The sequence below is a fragment of the Haplochromis burtoni genome, unplaced genomic scaffold (assembly GCF_018398535.1).
Source record: "Haplochromis burtoni strain Fernald_Lab_line unplaced genomic scaffold, NCSU_Asbu1 Contig_26, whole genome shotgun sequence".
Lineage (NCBI taxonomy): Eukaryota > Metazoa > Chordata > Actinopteri > Cichliformes > Cichlidae > Haplochromis > Haplochromis burtoni.
Window position 1 is genome coordinate 3,371,435 of NW_024582387.1, and position 20,019 is coordinate 3,391,453.

Below are 20,019 nucleotides of genomic sequence, written 5' to 3' on the forward strand. Positions count from 1 at the left end.
GCAATTCCTAGTAACAGGTCACTCATGTCAACTTGAACAAGAAGCAACAGAATAAATATAACATGTATTTTATTAATTTCAACAAACAGTGATAAGTGGATGAAAGCCTTCAGAAGCATGCCTTATCCATGTATTGGACCCAACTTTGAAGAAATATATCTTTCTCTCACAGATTTAGTTTTTCCTCCTCAGTGATTGTTGCCGCATCCAGAATGCTGACATATTTACAGACTTTACAATGATGCCCTGTACAAAATAGAGAAATTAACTTTTACAAAGGATTCTTTAGAAAAAAAAAAGAAATATCAAATATCTGAGTATTAAAAAAAGAAAACATTATCATCTATTATCAATGATTTTCCTAAACAATGCATTAATGTTAACATTTTTTCATCACACAGCAAGTTTACATGCATTTACAACACTTAGAAACCCTTGACATTTGCACATTAGTGACAATGCATACATCGTAACATTGTTTTCTTAATCTTAGTCCACAACAAGCTTTGCGAAAATATGACTATTCAGCAACATGTATTGGCCTAAGATGTCAGATTGTTTTTTTTACTTGTTTTAATGCAGACTAACTGCGAACTATTTCCACCTCATCTTTTGATTTTTTAACCTCCCTTGAGGGGACTGTTGTGATTTGATAAACTGGAACTGAATTGCTTTTTATTTCGTTTTTTATTGTCATTTGACGATTTACAAGTCCAGCTGCATTACTTTAGTTGCCATTCATAAGGACAAAACATCAGCTAAACTTATGAACCCTGTCTTCAATGTATCACCAAACAAATCCTCTTCTCTTTAAGGCTCTGTATCTTCAGCTGACACTTATCATGTGGTGCAGTTTGGTCCGAATTAAGAACTCAAAGCCCGACCATATGAAAACACAGCGTTTGTTTGTGAATTTCATCATTGCTGATTGCCAACACCAGTAGAAGTTGCTGCATAGTCCCAGTACACTAGTAAGCAAACACAAATCACAGCTACCACAGAACAACAGGCACAATAACCAGTGAATGAGAAGCTGGAGTTGATGGCTTTAGTTAACCTGCAAAACAGATCAGAGAGGGGCTTGTAACACAGTCTGATACCTCACATATTTACAGTAATCAAAGTCAGCATGATGTCAGGGTAAGAGTCCCAGACACTTGACATCGTTTTTGCTCTTCGATGTCTTTTCTTCATTCATTTTTTAGTTTGCTTGTGACCAGTAAGAGCTGCAGATTAGCTTGAAAATTTAAAACCAGCCTTATACAAACAGTGCAATAAAGCAAATAAGCATGAAGCATCTCAGACATAAGTTTTTAGACTTTCTTATTGAGCTGTCTTTAAGTGGTCCAACATTCATTTACAGGTTTTACTTCAGGTGAAGTTTAGTCTGAGCACCAAAATGTTGGGGATAAAGAATTATTTCAACACCACTTGCACAACAATCTGTCATTTACTCCATAGGGGGCGTGTTTACACACATCTACACCAAATTCTTCATAAAGCATTTTAAATCTTTTTAACTCTTGCCTTGGAATAAGCATTCTCTACTACTTGATTCTGCATCATGTGCCCAAAATCCTCTCAAACATAAATACTGCAGGACATCAACTCGGGTATATACCGTATAAGATCTCACATGACTTCAGCCACTACAGAATGTCTTTAATAACATCTCCTATGAACTGTCACACATTTTCTTCCAAATATATTTCATATTTCTTTTGCGGTTGACAGAAATTACAGACAACTTTTTGCTAACCTACCCAGAACATCTACACAGCTTTTATCCAACACTAAAACAGTTTGGGACATTTTTAAGGAGCACCATGAGTACCGTACCTAAATGAAATTAAACATGAGTGGGGAGAAAATGTTCTTTTTGTTTGTGAAGCGTGTAAAAAATGAAACGGAAACAGGCAGCTCTAAAGCCACCCTGCTCAGCCATTAATAAAAGTGTTTAGCAGTAGAACTTTGATAAGGCTTACTTTAAAAGCACCTCCTACATGACTGTTATACGGCTGCTGTATAGGTATTTTCTATACATTCATAGTTGAACTTAAAACCCTAACTTGACAGTCAATATGCATGATTAAAGTACAGTATTTGGTTCAGTATATTCGATATTTGCACCAACTAATGTAGATAAAGTAACTGCAATGCAATCTGACTGTATTTACAGAATATACACAGTAACTAGTCTGAATGTTTGGGGAAAGACTTGAAAGAGATGTGCCTTTTCCTACATAAATGTTCTAGAGAAACAATCTTGAATTGGATTTAAATAACATTTACTCGTTATGTCTTCATTAGAGGTTGTTTGTTAAGTTATATCATCCCTGTGTAGTAAGTATCTAATACCTGATACATATGGCGACATTGGTGGCACTACTTAAGTAGCGACTAAAACAAAATTAAGTGTGCAGCGACAAAGTGATGAACTTACATCACTGATAAATAAGTTCTGTTTTATGCAAAAGAGTATGACAGCAGATTTAACTGATAAACTATGAAGAAGATGGGAAAAAGTAAAAATATATTTTGAAAATTCTGCTTGGAGTGTTCAGACTTTTTCTTTTTTTTTTTGCTGTGAAACGTAACCATGATGAACTGTAATATATAATATAGAAAGCTGAAGAAACAGCTTAGGATGCGGCTGTCTTAGGATGTTATTGATAAAAGCACCAGTATATTCTGCTTAAGTTGAGGTGACATTGATGTCTTTGTCTTAAGGCATATCATAAGTTTCACCTGCTCGGGCTGTAGAGTTCAGGATTGCATATATGTAAGATTTGGCCTTCAAAGACTGATACAGTAGATATGTGCCAAAGAACCTTGCAAGAAAGACTGGTATCTGTGATGCTGTCATACTCTTTTCCAATGGCTCTTTTTGACAAACACTTCAAGGTGCCCTTGAGCATAAAACAGGATTGACCGTGTGTTTTGTTGCAGAAGTCCCCTGAAGCTGAAGTGCTGAGCTGATGGACTTCTTAACAATCCACTAGCACCAATCTAAAAGTACTGAGGGCTACCATACTGGTAAAGATATCTGATTTATGTGAAGTGATTCTTAAATATATAATTAAGTAAGAGAACATAGCTTTTCATTTAACAGTTTTTTGAAAATACTGAATGGGTTAAATGATTTGGATTTAATAAGTCATATTTTCAAACTTCTCCTGCAGGAATGATGGTTTTTAATAGCCCCACAACCATTTCTGAGGGTCCATTTGTTCCTGAATATGCACTGCATACACTGCAGTACAGTAAGCAAAAACAAAAAAATTGGAGAGCCAAGTGTTTAGGTGTGAGCTTTGTATTCAAAGTTTAGGCAGGCTAGGGTCTTCTTTGTCTGGTGATTCAATGAAATTGGCAGCCTCTTGAAGTTTCAAAAGCATTGCCATCTATAAAAAAACAAAAGAGAGATTTGGGAAATTAGAACTTCTCAGGTTTGCAGATCAGTTTAAGAAATAATAGAAAGTATTGGGACACTGTCTCTATTACCAGAGGATCATTTTCCATGGAGCTGGGCGGAGTCTCTTTGTGAGGCCTCTCCTCACTTGGCTGGCAGGGGCTGCTGGAGCCGATGCTGGGAGGAGGTAGGTGGAACAATTTTGCCTGGTCCTGCTGGGCAGATGGCCAAGGCAGGGTGCCCCTCACCCACTCCACTGGGTCCTCCCATACTGCCTTTTGGCCATGGACCTGAGGAGTCACAACATAGCACCAAAGTAAAATTAGACTACAGCATTTCCTGTGAAAGGAAATACAATGGTGCTTTCAGAGAATAATCAAACTGCAAATTAATCTTGACCAAGTTTTATTTCAACAAGAATTACTTATTTTATTTGCTGTTATGGCTGCCCTAATCAATAAAAGCTGATTAAAACGTTTTCACTTTAAATGATTAAAGTGGTTCACCTTGATGCCATCCTTGGCCCCTTCTTGCAGGTATGGTATGATAGAGTGGTTCCAAAGATCAATGAACCATGATCGAAACTCATCCACTGTGACTGGACAGGATAAGAAAAAGCAAGGGCCTAAAGAGAAAAAAACAGAAAGAAGAGTGAGAATGCAGCAACAACTATCACATCGAAACTAAACCTGTTTCTTCATTCCTAAAGTTATCCTCTCTCAAGTGCTTCATACCTATGAGGAAATCCGATGTGCTGTGCTTCTCTAGGAAGGTGTGCAAATGATACCACAGTTTGGGAACCCAGTCTAACACCCTGATTAGATCCTCATTGGTCAAGTTCCTCTCATCTTCGGACTCCATCAACTTCCTGTGCAAGTATCGCACAAGGAAGCCATTGGCTGGCTCCACATTATTGGAGAAGGTCACCATCCTGAGACAATGAGAAGCATTGCATGTCACAACGCTAGACTTAATAGTTTGTTAACAACATATTTCATTATTTAAGAAGGTTTACCTTTAAGCTACACCAACATTAGATACATTGTAGTTTATAGTTAATGTTAAAATGATAGAAATGAGCTATTCTTTATAAACTACTATTAATGTTAATATTTATATAATATTTAAGACGTCTTTTTATTTTGGTCTTTTGGCTTTTAGAAGCCTATCATTATCCTCTTACTTATAGTACTGGGACAGCATTATTGAATGAAGCATGCAAAAATTCTTCAACCAGCATTAATAGTTTCAACAGGTTATTGCTATATATTAGTTACATAGTCATTTATAACCAACCTGAAGCTGAGATGCAGGCCATGGTTTGCGATCATCTTCACTGGCTGATTGCTTGTTCCAACAATGTAAGGGCTAAACAATATTGCACAGTTAAGGCCACATTCAGCACCTACATAACTATGGTTTATCAAGTTGTATTCATGGAGACGAAGTTTACCATTTGTGATATTTGCAGGTTAGAGCACCATTGACAAGTTCACTGATGGAAGCAGGATCATGAATATCATCCAGAATAACCACCAATGGTATTTCCGTTGCGCTTTCCCGGTCTATTTGATTCGCTAAATTAGCAAGATAAAGCTGCAGATCCTACAAAGAAAGAGACAGAGATTGCAATACAAAATGATAAAAGTAAAATCATACAGGTGCAGACTGGACAAACTCAGTCTGTGGAAGAAGAATTGTGGGGGATCTTTAAGGTCACATCAGTTTCTGTTACCTTGCATGACTGGCGGTGCATGTTGAAAGTGACCACAATGCCATCCGTGACTTCGCGAGCACTGCGGTCCACCAGGTACTCAGCCAGCCGGGAAGCGAGGTACGTCTTCCCAGTGCCACTCGGCCCAGACAAGATTAGACGACGATGTTTGAGTAGAAGACTTATGTAGTGCTGCATCATGGGTTTGGGAATGAGAGTTTCAAATACCAGGCTGTCCACACACTTCTCCTTCAAACCTGAGCATAGTGAAGGAAAGAAAGAATGACTTGCATGATCAACTGCTCTAATAAACAAAGTTGATGACTATCTGCTAATTACATTGGATGTATCAGCGATGGTGATAAAGTGCAGTTTGATACATGATATTTAAATGCTTGATTGGAATTCTGTTAATATCTATACCAGAAAAAATACACATTGCAAACTGGACTGGCTTCAGTCAGAAGATGTTGTGAAAACAGATTTATATTACTTTGCATGTCCTTCATAATCAGCACAGAGCTCAAGCATTTCACTCTAAAAATAGTTCTGCATCAAGTGTAGGAAGTCTTTGCACCCCCATCCCCCAGCCTGCAGAAGTGCAATCTTCCTTAACATCTATGGGGCCCATGTGTCTGACGCTGGTCGACCAGCTGGGCCTGACTGCCCTGAGATCATGTTACTCAGAGCCCTGTCTGGGCTGCCGCTGCTTTCCCAGCTCTCCGAGCACTTGGCTCCTCGCATTCCTGCATGCGAAGGTGGAGCGGGGTCAACCACCAAACCAGAACCATGACTGTTCCCACCAATCATCACTCTGGTTTAGAATCACTGATGGGCTCAACATGTGTGCAACTCAACAAAACAAAACAGTGCCAAAGGGTAAATGCTTATACCTCAAATATATAATCCTAGTGATAACGCTAAGTGAGCCTCTGACAGCAGGTCACGTTGTTGTTTACATCTATATCTGTTTAGACATGACCTTTGACCTTCTAGATATAAATCACATAATTTTATTGTATTGATATTTGTTGAACTTTGTTATAATATACATAGGAATGCATTTGAATTCTTGCATCAAGGCCAAAAATCATTTTTGTGGGGTAAAACAAACAAATACTTTGAATGTTGAATTCCAAACTTTACGTTTCAATACTAATCTGAATGAATTTACTTCTAATTCTGTGAATAAAACATCTTAAATTTAGTAGCACTTTAGAAGTTATACATTTTCTACAAACCTTTCAGTGCCACTGTGATGCTACTGGGGCCTCGTGACATGCAGCGAGAGGGTTGTGTCTCAGGAGCTTCTCCTCCCAGCACTCTCTTAATGTGGCCCATACTGTAACTGTAGATGGAATCTGTAGACAGTCCCAGACTGGAGGTGGGGTCCACCTTGGCTATATATACCTGGAAGAAAAAGTAAAGAAAAGCAGAACTGAGTAAAACTAAGTAAAGAAAACTCCTTACAAGAAGAAGAAGAAAAATAAGAAGAAAAATATGTACAGTACAACAAAAAAATATAACAAAATATACACAGTATAACAAAAAATTACGAAGTTTTAGAGCTATTCCTCCACACAACACATTTAGTTTTATTACCACCACACAAACAAAATGAATGAGCTTTCAAGCCCATTACCCTCGTAACAAAATCAGAAAGTTATTTTAAGTTTACAGATGCAGCTCAAAAATTAGAATTATGAAAAAGTTTGTAATTTCCATTTAGTCTATCATATATTAAATTTTCAATATTAGTTTTGATAGTTAAACCTTAAAGCTCCTTCCATAAAAAAATAACTCAAAATATTTGAATATTTCAATTTAAGTTTAAGTAAAGTACTATTAAAATGGTATGAATACTGTGTACCTGTCAGTTCAGTATATGCAATCACAATCATGCAGAAGACTACCGACTTGACAGTTGTCCAGACGATGATCACTGACATTTCCCACAAGGAGAGTAACCTAGCGAAAGTTATTGCTAAAAGGTTGACTGTCTTCAGAGGCTGTACTGAAGCATACTAATGGAAAGTTGACTGGAAGGGAAAAGGGTGGTAGGAAAAGGTGTGCAACCATCAAGGATGTCCTCAGTCTTGAGAGGATTGTTGAAAAAGTCAATTCAAGAACTCCGCAAGGAGTGAAGTGAGGTTAGTTTAAGATACAGATATCTTCAGCAAGGTGCTACAACTACAGCTGGACCTGACTGTTGCTCAATGGTACAAAGTCTCATTTTTTTAGATGACTGTAAACTTACATTTCAAAGATTTACTGTCTACTGTTTACATTTTAAAAATCAAGTCCCAAGAGACTGCAGGAAGAGTAGAGAGGTAGAGAATCCAAGAAGTTTGAAGTCCAGTTCGAAATTTCCACAGTCTATAATGATTAGGGGTGCCATATCATCTGCTGGTTTTAATGGTGGTTGCTGGTCCATGATGAGGATACTACAGATGTTGAACATTTCTCTACTATAAACTCTTTTTGATTGATCTTGGGAAAATCATAATAACTTAAGACACTGGATTTCTAATTTTAATGAGCTCTAAGCCAGAGTCATCAAAATTAAAAGAGAAATGGCTTTAAATATTTCACTTTATGTGAATGTAGAAGATATGAGTTTTTGAATTAAATACCATTTTCAGAAGCACTGGTATGTATGTTTTCTGTGTCTTACTTTACACCTCTGAACAGCGCTCCTGATGCTCCTCTTGATGCTAAAGTTAATGTGACAGCTGAATTGTAATTGTAAGCATGCTTCAAATTTGCATTCAGCTTTTTAACAGGTTGCAGTGAATGAGGATTTCTCACCTTAAAAGCCTGACTGACAGCTGAGTCAAGCATCACCCAATCCATCCTGCCATTCACTCTGACAGTGCCGACAAAGAAATCCTGCTGTTTAACCTCCTGTTGACACAAAGTGAAGTTAATAGGTGATTCACAGGTGACAGAGGCAATTTAAGAGGAAAGGAAGGATTTAGAAAAAGCAAATTTATGAAAACATACATCTTTAAAGACACGTAGATCCGCAACACAAACCACGACCCTGACACGATGGTCATCTCTCTGTGAGGAAAGGCTGAGAGAATCTGCAGTGTGGATGTCTGCTAAGCAGTAAATCAAAGAGTGTATAAACAGAAAAAAGAAAGCTAATGAGGCACAAGTTGAAAGTTGAAAACAAGCAGTGTTAATTTTGCATTATATTCTGTATCTACTGAACTGTAATTTTAAAAGCTCATATTTTATAGACTTCAGAACAAAAGCATGGATTTTTACATCACCATGTATTAAATGACCAAGGAAACAAGTAATGGATTTTGACTTCCTTGACACTGTAACTTTAATTTTTATTGTTATCAGACATTTAATCTCTGGGCATATAGATTCTAAATAATGGCATGAGGCAATTATAGGGATTCTAGAAAATCCAATGATTTCAGTGATACTGAATTACATTAAATTATTTTTTCTTCAAATAAATTCGGTTGAGAAGTTCTTTTTATCATTCAGATAAACATGCTTATTTTCACTGTTCTGTTTTGTTTTTTTACCCAGTTATCTGACTCATTGTTGCATTCTTACTCCTATAAATATAAATGTCAAAGACTGAGCTGTACCTGAGCTGCTCCCCTCACTCAGCCCTCTGCTGTAGCTTTTAGGCACGTGCATGGCTACTGACTGTCGGGGTGATGAGCTTCCCAGAGCAGTGAGACCTGAGGACTGGGAAACAGAGCTGGAGGGTCCAGGAGATGGACAGGGAGACAAAGTACCTGTCTTCAGATGGTCGTTCTCAGCCTTCAGGTTTTCGATTGTCCTCTATTTAAAAATAAATAAATTAAAAAAAAATTACCGATCACTGCACTGTTTACCAATTGCAAAATACAAAACACTAAAGGGTAAGATTTTTGCAAAAGCAAATCAACTGGTCTAGACAAAAATCTTCATAAAATAAACATCCGGCTGGAAAATGAAATGCACTTTGAGGCCAACCTTTTTATGAAACAAACAAAAGACAAAATTATATATACCTGCATGTTGTTCATGGCCTCCTGCAGGTGCTCCAGCTGATGGGCTGAACTCAGAGCCTCGAGGCGGATGTCTGTCAGTTTACGCTCCTTCTCCCACAGTTCTGAACGCAGGTCTGTTACAACCTTATCATCACCTGCCTCACTCCCTTCAGAGAGTCTGGTGACAATGAAATTATGGGAAAATTATCATTATGGTACTGTAGCAGGGATCAGAGGAATGACAGGAAAATAACAATTTTACAGAGTTCTGTGATATTCTGTTTTCACATCTACGAGAATTTTGTATTTATTTATATTGTGATTCAATTCCTTATTTGATATGCATATAAATAGAACAATGATAAAGATCCTTGTATGGTACCTTGAAGATGATGCTGAGGCTGAGGATTTCATTGACACCGGAGGGTTATCTCCATCATGGTGGATTTTGGGGGAGGAAGGTGCTGAGGATTCTGGGGTGGCAATCTCTTCAATGTCAGCATATGGCCCAGTTGGCTTTGAGCCCTTCTTACTAAAAGCCTTGTTGAATGAGCTGCGTAACTGTTGGGAGAATACATGAAATTGAGATGTAATAAATAACAAGCCTGGGAAAAAAACAAGAATAAAAGCAAAAGACAGCTGAAAAGAAATTCTTAAAAAGTGATTGTGATGACCTGAGAGTTCACAGAATGTGGCTTTTTTTTTTTTAAACAAAAAGTAGGCAAATATAAATTTCCAAACAAAAATAAGTTGGTGAAATGTTAGATTTACAGCAAACTAGTTTAATAAAACCCATTTAGTATGTTGGGGTTTTCAGTTTCTGAAAATTGTAACAGCAGTTTGAAGTCCACAAGACAATAAATTTAATAATAAACATTTAATAATAAAGCATGATTAAATCATACAGTAATTGTGTATGTTTGAAAAACAGACAAACAAAAAAAGGGATGACAGAACATTTCCCAACATTTAGGAAGTATGACTCAAAGCACATGCAGGCTGGAGTGGAAAAGGTTTGAGTTTTATTTACTGTAGCAACATCACTCACCTCAAAGACCTAAAATAAAAAAGCGGGGCAGCATGAGGGAGAGACCAGAGTCATATTTAATACAAAAGATGGAACAAGACAGGAGGCGAATCACACACACACAAGCAGGAGCGTAAAGTAGGACAACAACTGACTTTTTCCAGTCTGAACACACAAGACACAACAAGAAAAGGAAGCAAGACATGTTCATTCATTTAAAAAATTCATCCATTTAACCATTGAGCTGTATTGTTATAATCACAATTAAAAGCAATTATAATTCTATAGCTCCACCATACATTTCAGATGTTATATGTAAGACAAAAAGAACAAAAAGACCCAGTTTTATCAACACAGTCACTGAATGTGGTCAGTCTGATCAATTTGGAATCACTAAATTGATACCAATATTGTTACTTTCATCTCGTTTCCTGATGATTTGTATGAAACAATGAAATGTATTTGTTTTTCCTGCCATATATTGTCCTGCACAGACGCCATACAGGATGGTACATTAAGACTCCTGGTGAACTTCTTAGGCACAAATTTAGTCAGTGACCAGTGTTTCCTCACCCAGCTCTTCTTCTTCTTCTTCTTGGCCTCCTGCTCCTTGAGGCTGCCCATGCTCGAGTGGCTGGTGGTGCTGGTAAGACTGGAGAGGCTTTCTGAGGAGTTCTGGCGGTTGATCTGCAGCTCTGAATACCCAAAAGAAAATAGAAGAGTTGAACAAAGAGACAGAAGTATATGACAGTCAAAATCCTACTGTATATCATAAAGCGCAGTCTGTACCTTTGGGTGTGACATCAGGATTACTGAGGGCCCCCTGAATGATTTCCTGGGCTTCAGTATTTTTGGCCTTCAGAATGTCAATGGTGTCCTTCAATTCAGTAAGCTCAGAGTCCTTAAGGAAACATCAGTATGTAGTCATGTTAGTTGATGGGTTAGTAACTGAGCCAAATTTTTTCTGTACCGACGACTGTGGAATGCCTCTTCACTTTCACTAAGGATGTCAGGTTGTGTTGAGTGACAACATCGAAATCCTATCATGACTCGCATCTCATTTTCATGACAACTATGCAACTTGGTCTCTTTTTCACTCACAAAACTAACCTAATGAGCAGAGTGCATAGTTTATGATTAACATCACTGGACATTTATTTGCTGATTATGTAGTAATTTCTGTCTGCTTTTAGCTGTCATGTAAGAGATTGTTTATGGCGTGTTTCTAATGTTACCTACTTTTCTCATCAAATTTCCTCATGTAAATAAATGGAGACTGGCACAGACTTCGCTACCGTTATAGTATTCAATCATCGATGTAATATCGCCAAAATACCTTTTGATCTGAGGAGACAGACAGTGTCTGCAGGCGTGCTGTCATCAGGGCCAGACTTTGTTCAAATGCTGCGACCAGATTAGCCTATGAGAGAAAGACACAGAGTTAAAAGGCTACAAAGAGAGAGTGTGTGTCTGTGTGTGAAGGATGGTGAGGCAGCAGACAGGTATGAGTCACCAGCTGAAACAAATCGATTTGCAGCCTCACACACTCACACCACGTCAAACAAATAGCTTTCTTCATCTGCTGGGAGAGGATAGAAGGGATGGAAGAGTCAACAGCTGCGGATGATGTCAGAGGTAAAAAAGGACATTATGGTAATGGTGGTAATGTTCAAGGGGATGTTGCACTATGGGACAAAGGTTGTTAACCTCAAAAGCCATGGATAACAAAATCACATTTAATTAGTTAACAGGTACATGTGAGTTTTTCTTTGTTTTACAATAAATCGTTTCTACAAGCATCTTTTTGCAGACTTATTTTTTCAGTTGTTTTAGAATATCTTCCATGTCCAAAAGTCCACTTGTTACTACCCTCTGGTATACATTTAGAGCTACCTAAAATACATTTTTTGTCTCATACTGCTTGACTCATTATTAGGTTTGCTGCTGACCTCCTCAGAAGCTTTTAAAGCTATCCTAACCACCTAAGTAAAGAGCAGTCAGCTACTGAATTGTCACTAAGAGCAGCAGACCTTCAGCAAACCTAATATGTTACACTACCGGAAAGACGTTCCAGTAAAACTCATGTCAGCCACAAAACTAAAACCTAAAAGTAAAAAATAAGTCAAAGTTAAACTATACAAAGAGACGCCGCAGAAAACTGTGCTGCAACATTTTTTTAGATCAGCTGTTTTATATTAAATAATGAATGTAACTGTTAGTCGTAGCTCTATTTAAAATGAAAATTAGCATTCAAATCGGAAGGCTTACGCCACACCACAACACAAGACCACCATGTCAGATGTCACAAGAGAGTGAGACAGGGTGCTCTGAAAGTAACTAACAAACCTGGCCTAGCTGCTACACACAGCATCCAGAGGTACAGGACAGTGGGAGGCAGGCAGAGGGCAGCAGTGAGTCCAGCAGTCAATGCAGCCCAGGTTGTAAAAAAGAGGGATAATGGTGTTAGGAGAGCGAAAACCTCTTACAAAAACATACGGACAGACCAACAAACACACTTAGTTCCCCATACATACATCAAAACATCCAGATTAGTCAACAGCAAAGCCTGTTAGTGCATGTGCAAAAGAAGAATGTTGTCTACTGCATCAGAAACTGCAGATTAAAGGGTCACAAGCTGTACAATAAGATAATTAAAAGTAGCTGGGATGGGAAAGCTGGTAGAAACAAAGTTACAAGCGAGTATCCGGGTGTAGGGTTACATGATTTTGTTTAAGAGGATACAGATTTTAATAAATGCGGGGGGAAAGTAGTTATAGAGAGAGAAGACGTAATTCGGCCTAAGTGCAATTAGAGGGGTAAATCTTAGGTTCTGTGTCCAGCATGCTGTTTAAGTAGATGCCAGGGTTACAGTTAGACTACATTAAAGTTAACTAATGTAGTTGTTTTTTTTAATTTTCTTAGATTAGCAAAGATTTACACACCCAGATAAGCCTCACAAAACTGCGGGTACACCTGCTTTTAGTTGGTTATGGGACAAAAGTTCAATGACTTAAATCAAGTGGAATTTACATTTGTGGTTGAGCACTTTGAGAGAATACCTGTTATGTAGCCAAGTTATTATCAGATTAACTTTGGAAAACAGACAGAAAACGAGGGTGGAGAGATACAGGAGGTAGGGGTAAGGCTTACGTACATTGGCAGAAAGCTGCACGGTTAAGTTGGCAACCTTTTCCTGGGAGGATTCCAGCTCCCGTCTCAACTTGCGGATTTGCTGTAGACAAATAGTAAATCAAGTTTGAACAGTATGACCACAGCACCATACACAATACCTCAGACATAAAACCAGAGCTGATGAAGATGTTAACACAAACTTTGATAATGATAATGCAGTAATGGAATGTGTTAAATGCATAGCTTTGTTTGGTTAAATCAAAGACTGTATAAACAATGTAACATGAAGGTTAATGCTCCACCACAGCAATCAAAATAATCCAGAAATATACTCTAAACCAACAGAAATTGGATGAAAGTCTCTTTTCAACTTATTTCTCATGCACTCAGAATTTAATGAGAACTGGCTTTCTTTATGAAATGTTAGAATGTATTGTTAAAGAACATAAAATATTAAAGATAAAACTAAATGAACTGAATGAACTGAGTTATGAGCTTCTGAGATATAATCTCAGACTTTCTGAAGCACCAGTGACACCATCTGATGACAGAACCCATTTCAACAGGAAATGACAGACGGCGAGTACAAATGCAAAATGGGATCTGAAGATGTATGGCATGTTTGCCTTACCTCCCCTTGTATCCTCTCCTCATTCTTAAGAAAGCATGGCGAAAGTAAGAGGGATAGTGTAGAGGATTCAGTTCACGGGCAGTCATTAAAACTAATCATCAAAACAAATATAACTCAGAATAGTTATCACTACCCCGATACCAGCTCATGAAGAGGCTTAGGAATCAGCTGGACAGTTTCATAAATGCATACAAGAACTTTCCCATGTCAAACCAGTTGATAACTTGTAGTTATGGAAGCTGGTCTCCTAATGAGAAATTCACCCTTATCCTACACAGGAAATACTTTTAAAAAACAGCCTCCTGGATGATTTGTAGACATAAAGAGGAAGTACAATGCTACAAGATTAAAAGTAAAACATTTCCTATGCTACAAAAAAGAGACTGTAAATACTCACTGAGGAATGGTTGGATGAAGCATTAGATGCCAAAGACAGCACAGAGCCATGCACTGAAAACACAAGGTAGAGTTGTAAGCTTAATATTAAAATTTAGTTTCACAGAAGGCAGCGTTAATTTGCAAAGTAACAAAGAAATGTTGAAATGATCATAGACCAAAATGATAAATAAATGACTAAAGAATCTAGAAATTAAATATTTTTTAATATACCAAAGGCTCCCTCAAATCCTATTCAATATTCTATAACATTATAAAACAGTATGTGACTTAGCTGACTTTATACAGTTAAAAATAAAGCATATCCTGTTTAAAATTCATTCAGATTTCTGTAATTAAAAAAATACTTAAATGTGTAAAAACAAACCAATTCATTAAGAAACTGAAGTTAGGGGTATCCTAATGTTGGACTCTGTATTAAAATGTCTGTAAATTATCAAAGAGTTGTAGCAGGATTAAAATGTTGCTGTTTTGTATATATTTTCACCACAGATTATGCCCTTAAACGAGTCTAACATTCTGCTTAGATTGCAGATAGACAGATTGTGTGCAGTATGAGTAGACAGCTTTGTTTCATTTGAGGTCATATTGGGAAGCTCCCCTGCAGGGAAGTGAGTCAAACAGACTCACCATCCTCTCCTGGTTCACGGAAAGACCCAGACCGCATCATGCTTTTTGGACGGTCAACCAGGGACATACTGCTGCCCAGAGGGGAGGATCCATAGAGATCGCAGGCAGAATCACTTGGGGGGCCTATGCTGTTGGACCGCGATATCCTTGGGGTGCCACTGGAAATTGGGGCAACTATCATAACAGATAGTTGGTATGGTTCAGTGCTCCACACAGATACATATATGCATACAAAACAGTCCTACACCTTGGTACAGTATAGCACTCTCATTCTGATGACTAAGTGTAAAGCAACACTGACACAACAGCAATATATATAGCCTCACTTGACCCCTGTTGCATTCATCTCCAGCATATTTTGAACCTAAACTCAAGTTTAAGTAGTTGTTCATATGGCATAATTCAATTCAGATTTTCAAAAAAATCTATTTTAAAACATCTGGCCAATACTTTTTCACTCACAATACAGAATGCATTACTGACAACTTGTGCAAACCCTGCTCAACTGTAAAAGTTTTTCTCTCAGCACGAGCTCCATAGCCCTGTCCTCTCAAAGCTCAACAAAAAGAAGCATCGCTAATCAAAGATTAGCCCTTAATGTTAAAGCTCAAAAAGTGAGGGCTTTTAAAACTTGTTAGCCAGCCAAAATGGAACACATAAACTCACCCACATTGGTGAGAGGAATCTTATTGGATAATGGGTGCAGGGTGCGGGTAGGAGAAGGCCACTGAGGGGGGCTATCACTCTCTGTCATGCTGACTATGTTGTGGGAGTGCCGTCTTCCTGGCTTACTTTCTTCACTCTCTGATAGGTTTGAGCCATAGCGTCTGCAAAAGAAAGGTTATTCACTTGAAGATGCAGCATAGTGCATGATTTTAAATAGACAATTTGACAATAAGTGTTTTGACATACTCTAAGCCTTTCTTTGGCAAGGTATTCCGATCTGTTTGTAAGCTGTAAAGAAAAGAATAAAAACACAATTTTCAGAAAACATGGCCTGGGTCTGCCTAAACATACATCCCTTTGGCAGGAAAGTATCTGGACTATCTCCATCTCAATAAGGAGAAATTTTGTGATAGATGCAGCTCCTCATCTTCAAAATGAGACCTTGGACTCTCCTTTCCCAGAAAAAGGCACATATAATATGAGTGAAATGTGTGTCAGCTGCCCAGAAATGTATAGCCAAACCATCACACAGAAACTTCATCTTAGCTGGGCTTCATCCTTAGCTGCTCGTAGGATAAATGCAAAGTCTTGTGATTGTTCTAATGAAAAGACATGTGGACATTTTTATAACTGAATTCTTGTGCAATGAGCATTTCTTGTATTGCCAATTGAATTAGGAATCCCTGAATGATAGCAAAATGAAAAATAAAATAGTTTTTTGGTCCAAGGTTTTGCTTCAAGTTTTTGAGGGTTTGTTTTTTAAACTTTGATGCTTTTTCAAATTAGTTGCAGAAGTATTAAGCATTTTTTTCTCCTCTAAGGAGACAAAACCAATTGTCTGTTCAGAGTTACTCTTTAGCAGAAACTCTCTAACAACATACACTGATGACATTAAAACTGCATAACCCCTTTTTTCCCCCAAACATATCAGTTTTGACACAGTTTACATTACATATTTCAGACACTTGCCTGTCTGAGAGGGTGAGGGACGTCCTACTCCCAGCCCCCCAGGTTCCTGTACTCCTCTCTTCTTTATCACGGGTGTTTGTTGTAACAAACCTTGCACTTGCAGGCACACTCATCTGGAGGGGCAGGGACTCCAAGCTGCGGTGCATGCCTGACAGTTTGGGGTAGAGTATCGGCGATCCACTCAGGCTTTCACTTGCGTAAGGGCTGGGTGAATCAATATGAAGGACTGGCGCTGGGCTAGGGGTTAGGCGGGTGGCCGTGTGGGAACTAGCCAAGTCTTGGAGCTTGGAGTATGGGGGCACTTTGGGTGGAAGGTCCTGTATTGTCACACAGGAGTCAAGACTGTTTGAGTTGACCTTGTCCAGGTGAGCCAAGCTAGGAGGACGACCTAGAGACTTAGTGTTCAGCATCCTAGGATTGAAGCATGAAAGACATGATGATGAAAAAGGAAACTGAACGTTTTAAAACCTGTTAAGTATTGAATGCAGTTTATTTTAAAGCCTTTTGCCCAAATTTTTTTTTTTTTTAAATTCAATTTTGCCTTTTTTTTTTCCTAGCTCTATTCACTCCCCCTTCCATGTGCTTGTCCTGCTAGACCTCAGTGCAGATTTTGATACTACTGACCATAAACATTTTATTACAGCAATTAGAGCATGCTGTAGGTATTAAAGGTAGTGGGATGAAGTGGTTTGAATTGTATCTACCTAACAGACTCCAATTTGTTCATGTAAATAGAGAGTTTTATTCACAAACTAAGGCTAATTATGGACTTAGCATACATTTTCACTACTATGCAGACGACACACAACTTTATCTATCCATGAACCCAGATAACACACACCAATTAGTTAAACTGCAGGAATGTCTTAAAGACATAAATTCAGATAAAACTGAAGTTATTGTACTCGGCCCTAAAAGTCTTAGAAATCTGATTTCTAGCCAGATGCTTACTCTAGATGCCATTACCCTGGCCTCCAGTAACACTGTGAGGAATCTCTGAGTCATTTTTGACCAAGATATGTCCTTCGATGCACATATTAAACTAATATTTAGGACTGTTTTCTTCCACTTGCGTAATATCTCTAATATTAGAAACATTCTTTCACAGAGTGATGCTGAAAAACTAGTTCATGCATTTATTACTTCGAGGCTGGACTACTCCAATTAGTTATTATCAGGATGTTGAAAAAACTCCCTGTAAAGCCTTCAGCAGATCCAAAATGCTGCAGCAAGAGTACTGACAGGGACTAGAAAGAGAGAGCAGATTTCTCCTGTATTGGCTTCCCTTCATTGGCTCCCTGTTAAATCCAGAATTGAATTCAAAATCCTGCTCCTCACATACAAGGTCTTGAATAATCAGCTCCCATCTTATCTTAATGACTTTGTAGTACCATATCACCCTATTAGAGCACTTCACTCTCAGAGTGCGGGCTTACTTGTTCCTAGAGTATTTAAAAGTAGAATGGGAGGCAGAGTATTCAGCCTTCGGGCCCCTCTTCTGTGGAACCAGCTTACAGTTTGGGTTGGCGCGACAGACACCCTTCTCTACTTTTAAGATTAGATTTGAAATTTTGCTTTTTGATAAAGCATATTGTTAGAGCTGGACCAGGTGACACTGAAGCCCCCCTTAGTTACCCTGCAATAGTTGTAGGCTGCTGGGGGATTCCCTTGATGCACTGAGTATTTCTTCTTCAGTCACCTTTTTCGCTCATGTGTTCATACACCTCTCTGCATTGAATTATTCGTTATTATTAATCGTTGGCTCTCTTCTACTGCATGTCTCTGTATGGTTCTGCTGGAGGTTTCTTCCTGTGAAAAGGGAGTTTCACCTTCCACTGTCACCACAGTTCTTGCTCACTGGGTGTTATATGATTGTTGGGGTTTTCTCTGTTTTCTTTGTATTTCTGTAGGGTCTTTACCTTACGGTATAAAGTGCATTGAAGCATCTGTTGTTGCGATTTGCCACTATATAAATAAAACTGAATTGAACTAAAATGAAAATAAAAACCCTCAGAACATCAATAAAATGACAAACCTCGGTATGGTGGGTGATGACAGTTCGGGGTATTTGCTGCTGCTAGTTCGTCTCAGGCCATGCAGTTTCACGGAAGACTCTCCTGTTGATTCGGATGGTGCGTGTTCTCCTTTTAGCGAAGCACAGTCGATGTCTGCAACCACAGCCTTAGCTTTGGCCCTTTCCTTTTCTTTCTCTCGGTCTGTCTGGTTTACTGGGCCAGTACTTGTTCGATTAGTTATTTTAATGCTGGAGCTACTTGGTTCTTTAACCCTGGGGCCTGAAGAAGTTATGGGTACAGGTTTCAAGGACAGCAGACTAGAGTCAATTGTACTGCTGACAGGGCGAGTTGTGGGGCGCCCAATCACACTAAGTGTGCTTGATTTGGCCGGTCGGGGCAGGCTGCGGTACTGAATGCTGTTTCGGGCGTTTGGCCCCAGGAAGCTCTGCTCACTGCTGGCATCAAAACTGTTCTTTCTACCCGAGGGTATTCCTCCTCCTACAGGTTTCACAGGGATGCCAGATGACTTGGGGGTTTTTCCCACAGTAGCAGAGCCACTAGAGATGGTGGCACCCCCTGCTGTCATGACGGTTGCTGTACCAGTTGCTGTTGGTGGTCTCTTGTAGCCAAAGGAGGTTCCAGCAGTGGGTTTAACTAGACCTGAAGGGGGCTTGCGGTGCTCTCCATGATGATCTCTGCCAGCATCTGAACGGGAACGCTGCAGACCAGCAGTTCTGATGGAAATCTTGGATTTGTCCAGTGGCTTCTCACTTTTTGGTGCTAGTTAGACAGACAGAAAGAAAAAACCATATTACATTGACATTAAAAACTTAAATAACTTAAATACTTATAAAAGCAGCAGGAATTTGGGGGAATGTGATTAGTTCTATTTGTCTTTCAGCCACAGTGACCATAGCCTTCCTCTTAATATAATCACACCCTGTCAGAAGAAAGTATTCAAATAAATAAATGGGTGGTTATTTGTTGAGGGATATTTATGGGCTAGCAAACCACATGAGAGTAGAAATGCATGCCATTTTTGCTATTACTGATGAGATAAAACAAAACACATCTGTCTGCACTAAAATAACCTTTATGTGTTCCTTGATGTTTAGAGTGACTCACAAAAAAACTTTTATTTAAAACGACGGAAAGTAAAGTTTTAACAATATTTCAAAGCCTATAGTAGTGAATTAACCAACTAAATTAATTTATTCATTTAAGACAAATGGAAGTAAATCATTTTTAAGAGGGTATATTGGACAAAAAAAAGAGTCAAACCCCGATATTTTTTTCTACTTACTTTTTGTTTTTTTAACTTTAGCTACTTTAGCATTAAAGTAGCTAAAGTTCAGGTTACAGTACATTCATGAAAGCAGATAGAAAAACAGCTAACCTATGGAGTCACTGTCAAATATAGTATACG

The 20,019-nt window shown here is 38.5% G+C and overlaps 1 protein-coding gene across 18 annotated transcripts in view; it reads right to left on the reverse strand.

The window, feature by feature from the left end:
• Positions 1–52: 52 nt before the first annotated feature.
• Positions 53–20,019, reverse strand: part of nav1b (neuron navigator 1b) — a 99,765-nt gene continuing 79,798 nt past the window's right edge. For 7 of the 18 annotated variants that reach the window (XM_042219011.1, XM_042219009.1, XM_042219010.1 and 4 more), the window contains 26 exons: positions 18,614–19,373; positions 16,579–16,989; positions 15,856–15,897; positions 15,610–15,770; positions 14,944–15,117; positions 14,315–14,367; positions 13,918–13,941; positions 13,309–13,386; positions 12,501–12,512; positions 11,491–11,574; positions 10,944–11,055; positions 10,728–10,849; positions 10,176–10,184; positions 9,510–9,688; positions 9,149–9,305; positions 8,738–8,936; positions 8,127–8,227; positions 7,932–8,027; positions 6,365–6,533; positions 5,145–5,380; positions 4,863–5,014; positions 4,706–4,777; positions 4,144–4,340; positions 3,916–4,034; positions 3,502–3,699; positions 53–3,401 (listed from right to left, as the gene is read on the reverse strand). In XM_042219011.1, the coding sequence (XP_042074945.1) occupies positions 3,318–3,401; positions 3,502–3,699; positions 3,916–4,034; positions 4,144–4,340; positions 4,706–4,777; positions 4,863–5,014; positions 5,145–5,380; positions 6,365–6,533; positions 7,932–8,027; positions 8,127–8,227; positions 8,738–8,936; positions 9,149–9,305; positions 9,510–9,688; positions 10,176–10,184; positions 10,728–10,849; positions 10,944–11,055; positions 11,491–11,574; positions 12,501–12,512; positions 13,309–13,386; positions 13,918–13,941; positions 14,315–14,367; positions 14,944–15,117; positions 15,610–15,770; positions 15,856–15,897; positions 16,579–16,989; positions 18,614–19,373 (4,001 nt within the window). In that variant the 3' untranslated portion in view covers positions 53–3,317. The remainder of the gene's footprint in view (positions 3,402–3,501; positions 3,700–3,915; positions 4,035–4,143; positions 4,341–4,705; positions 4,778–4,862; positions 5,015–5,144; positions 5,381–6,364; positions 6,534–7,931; positions 8,028–8,126; positions 8,228–8,737; positions 8,937–9,148; positions 9,306–9,509; positions 9,689–10,175; positions 10,185–10,727; positions 10,850–10,943; positions 11,056–11,490; positions 11,575–12,500; positions 12,513–13,308; positions 13,387–13,917; positions 13,942–14,314; positions 14,368–14,943; positions 15,118–15,609; positions 15,771–15,855; positions 15,898–16,578; positions 16,990–18,613; positions 19,374–20,019) is intronic. The other 11 variants (XM_042219015.1, XM_042219020.1, XM_005917963.3 and 8 more) reach the window with 9 other exon arrangements.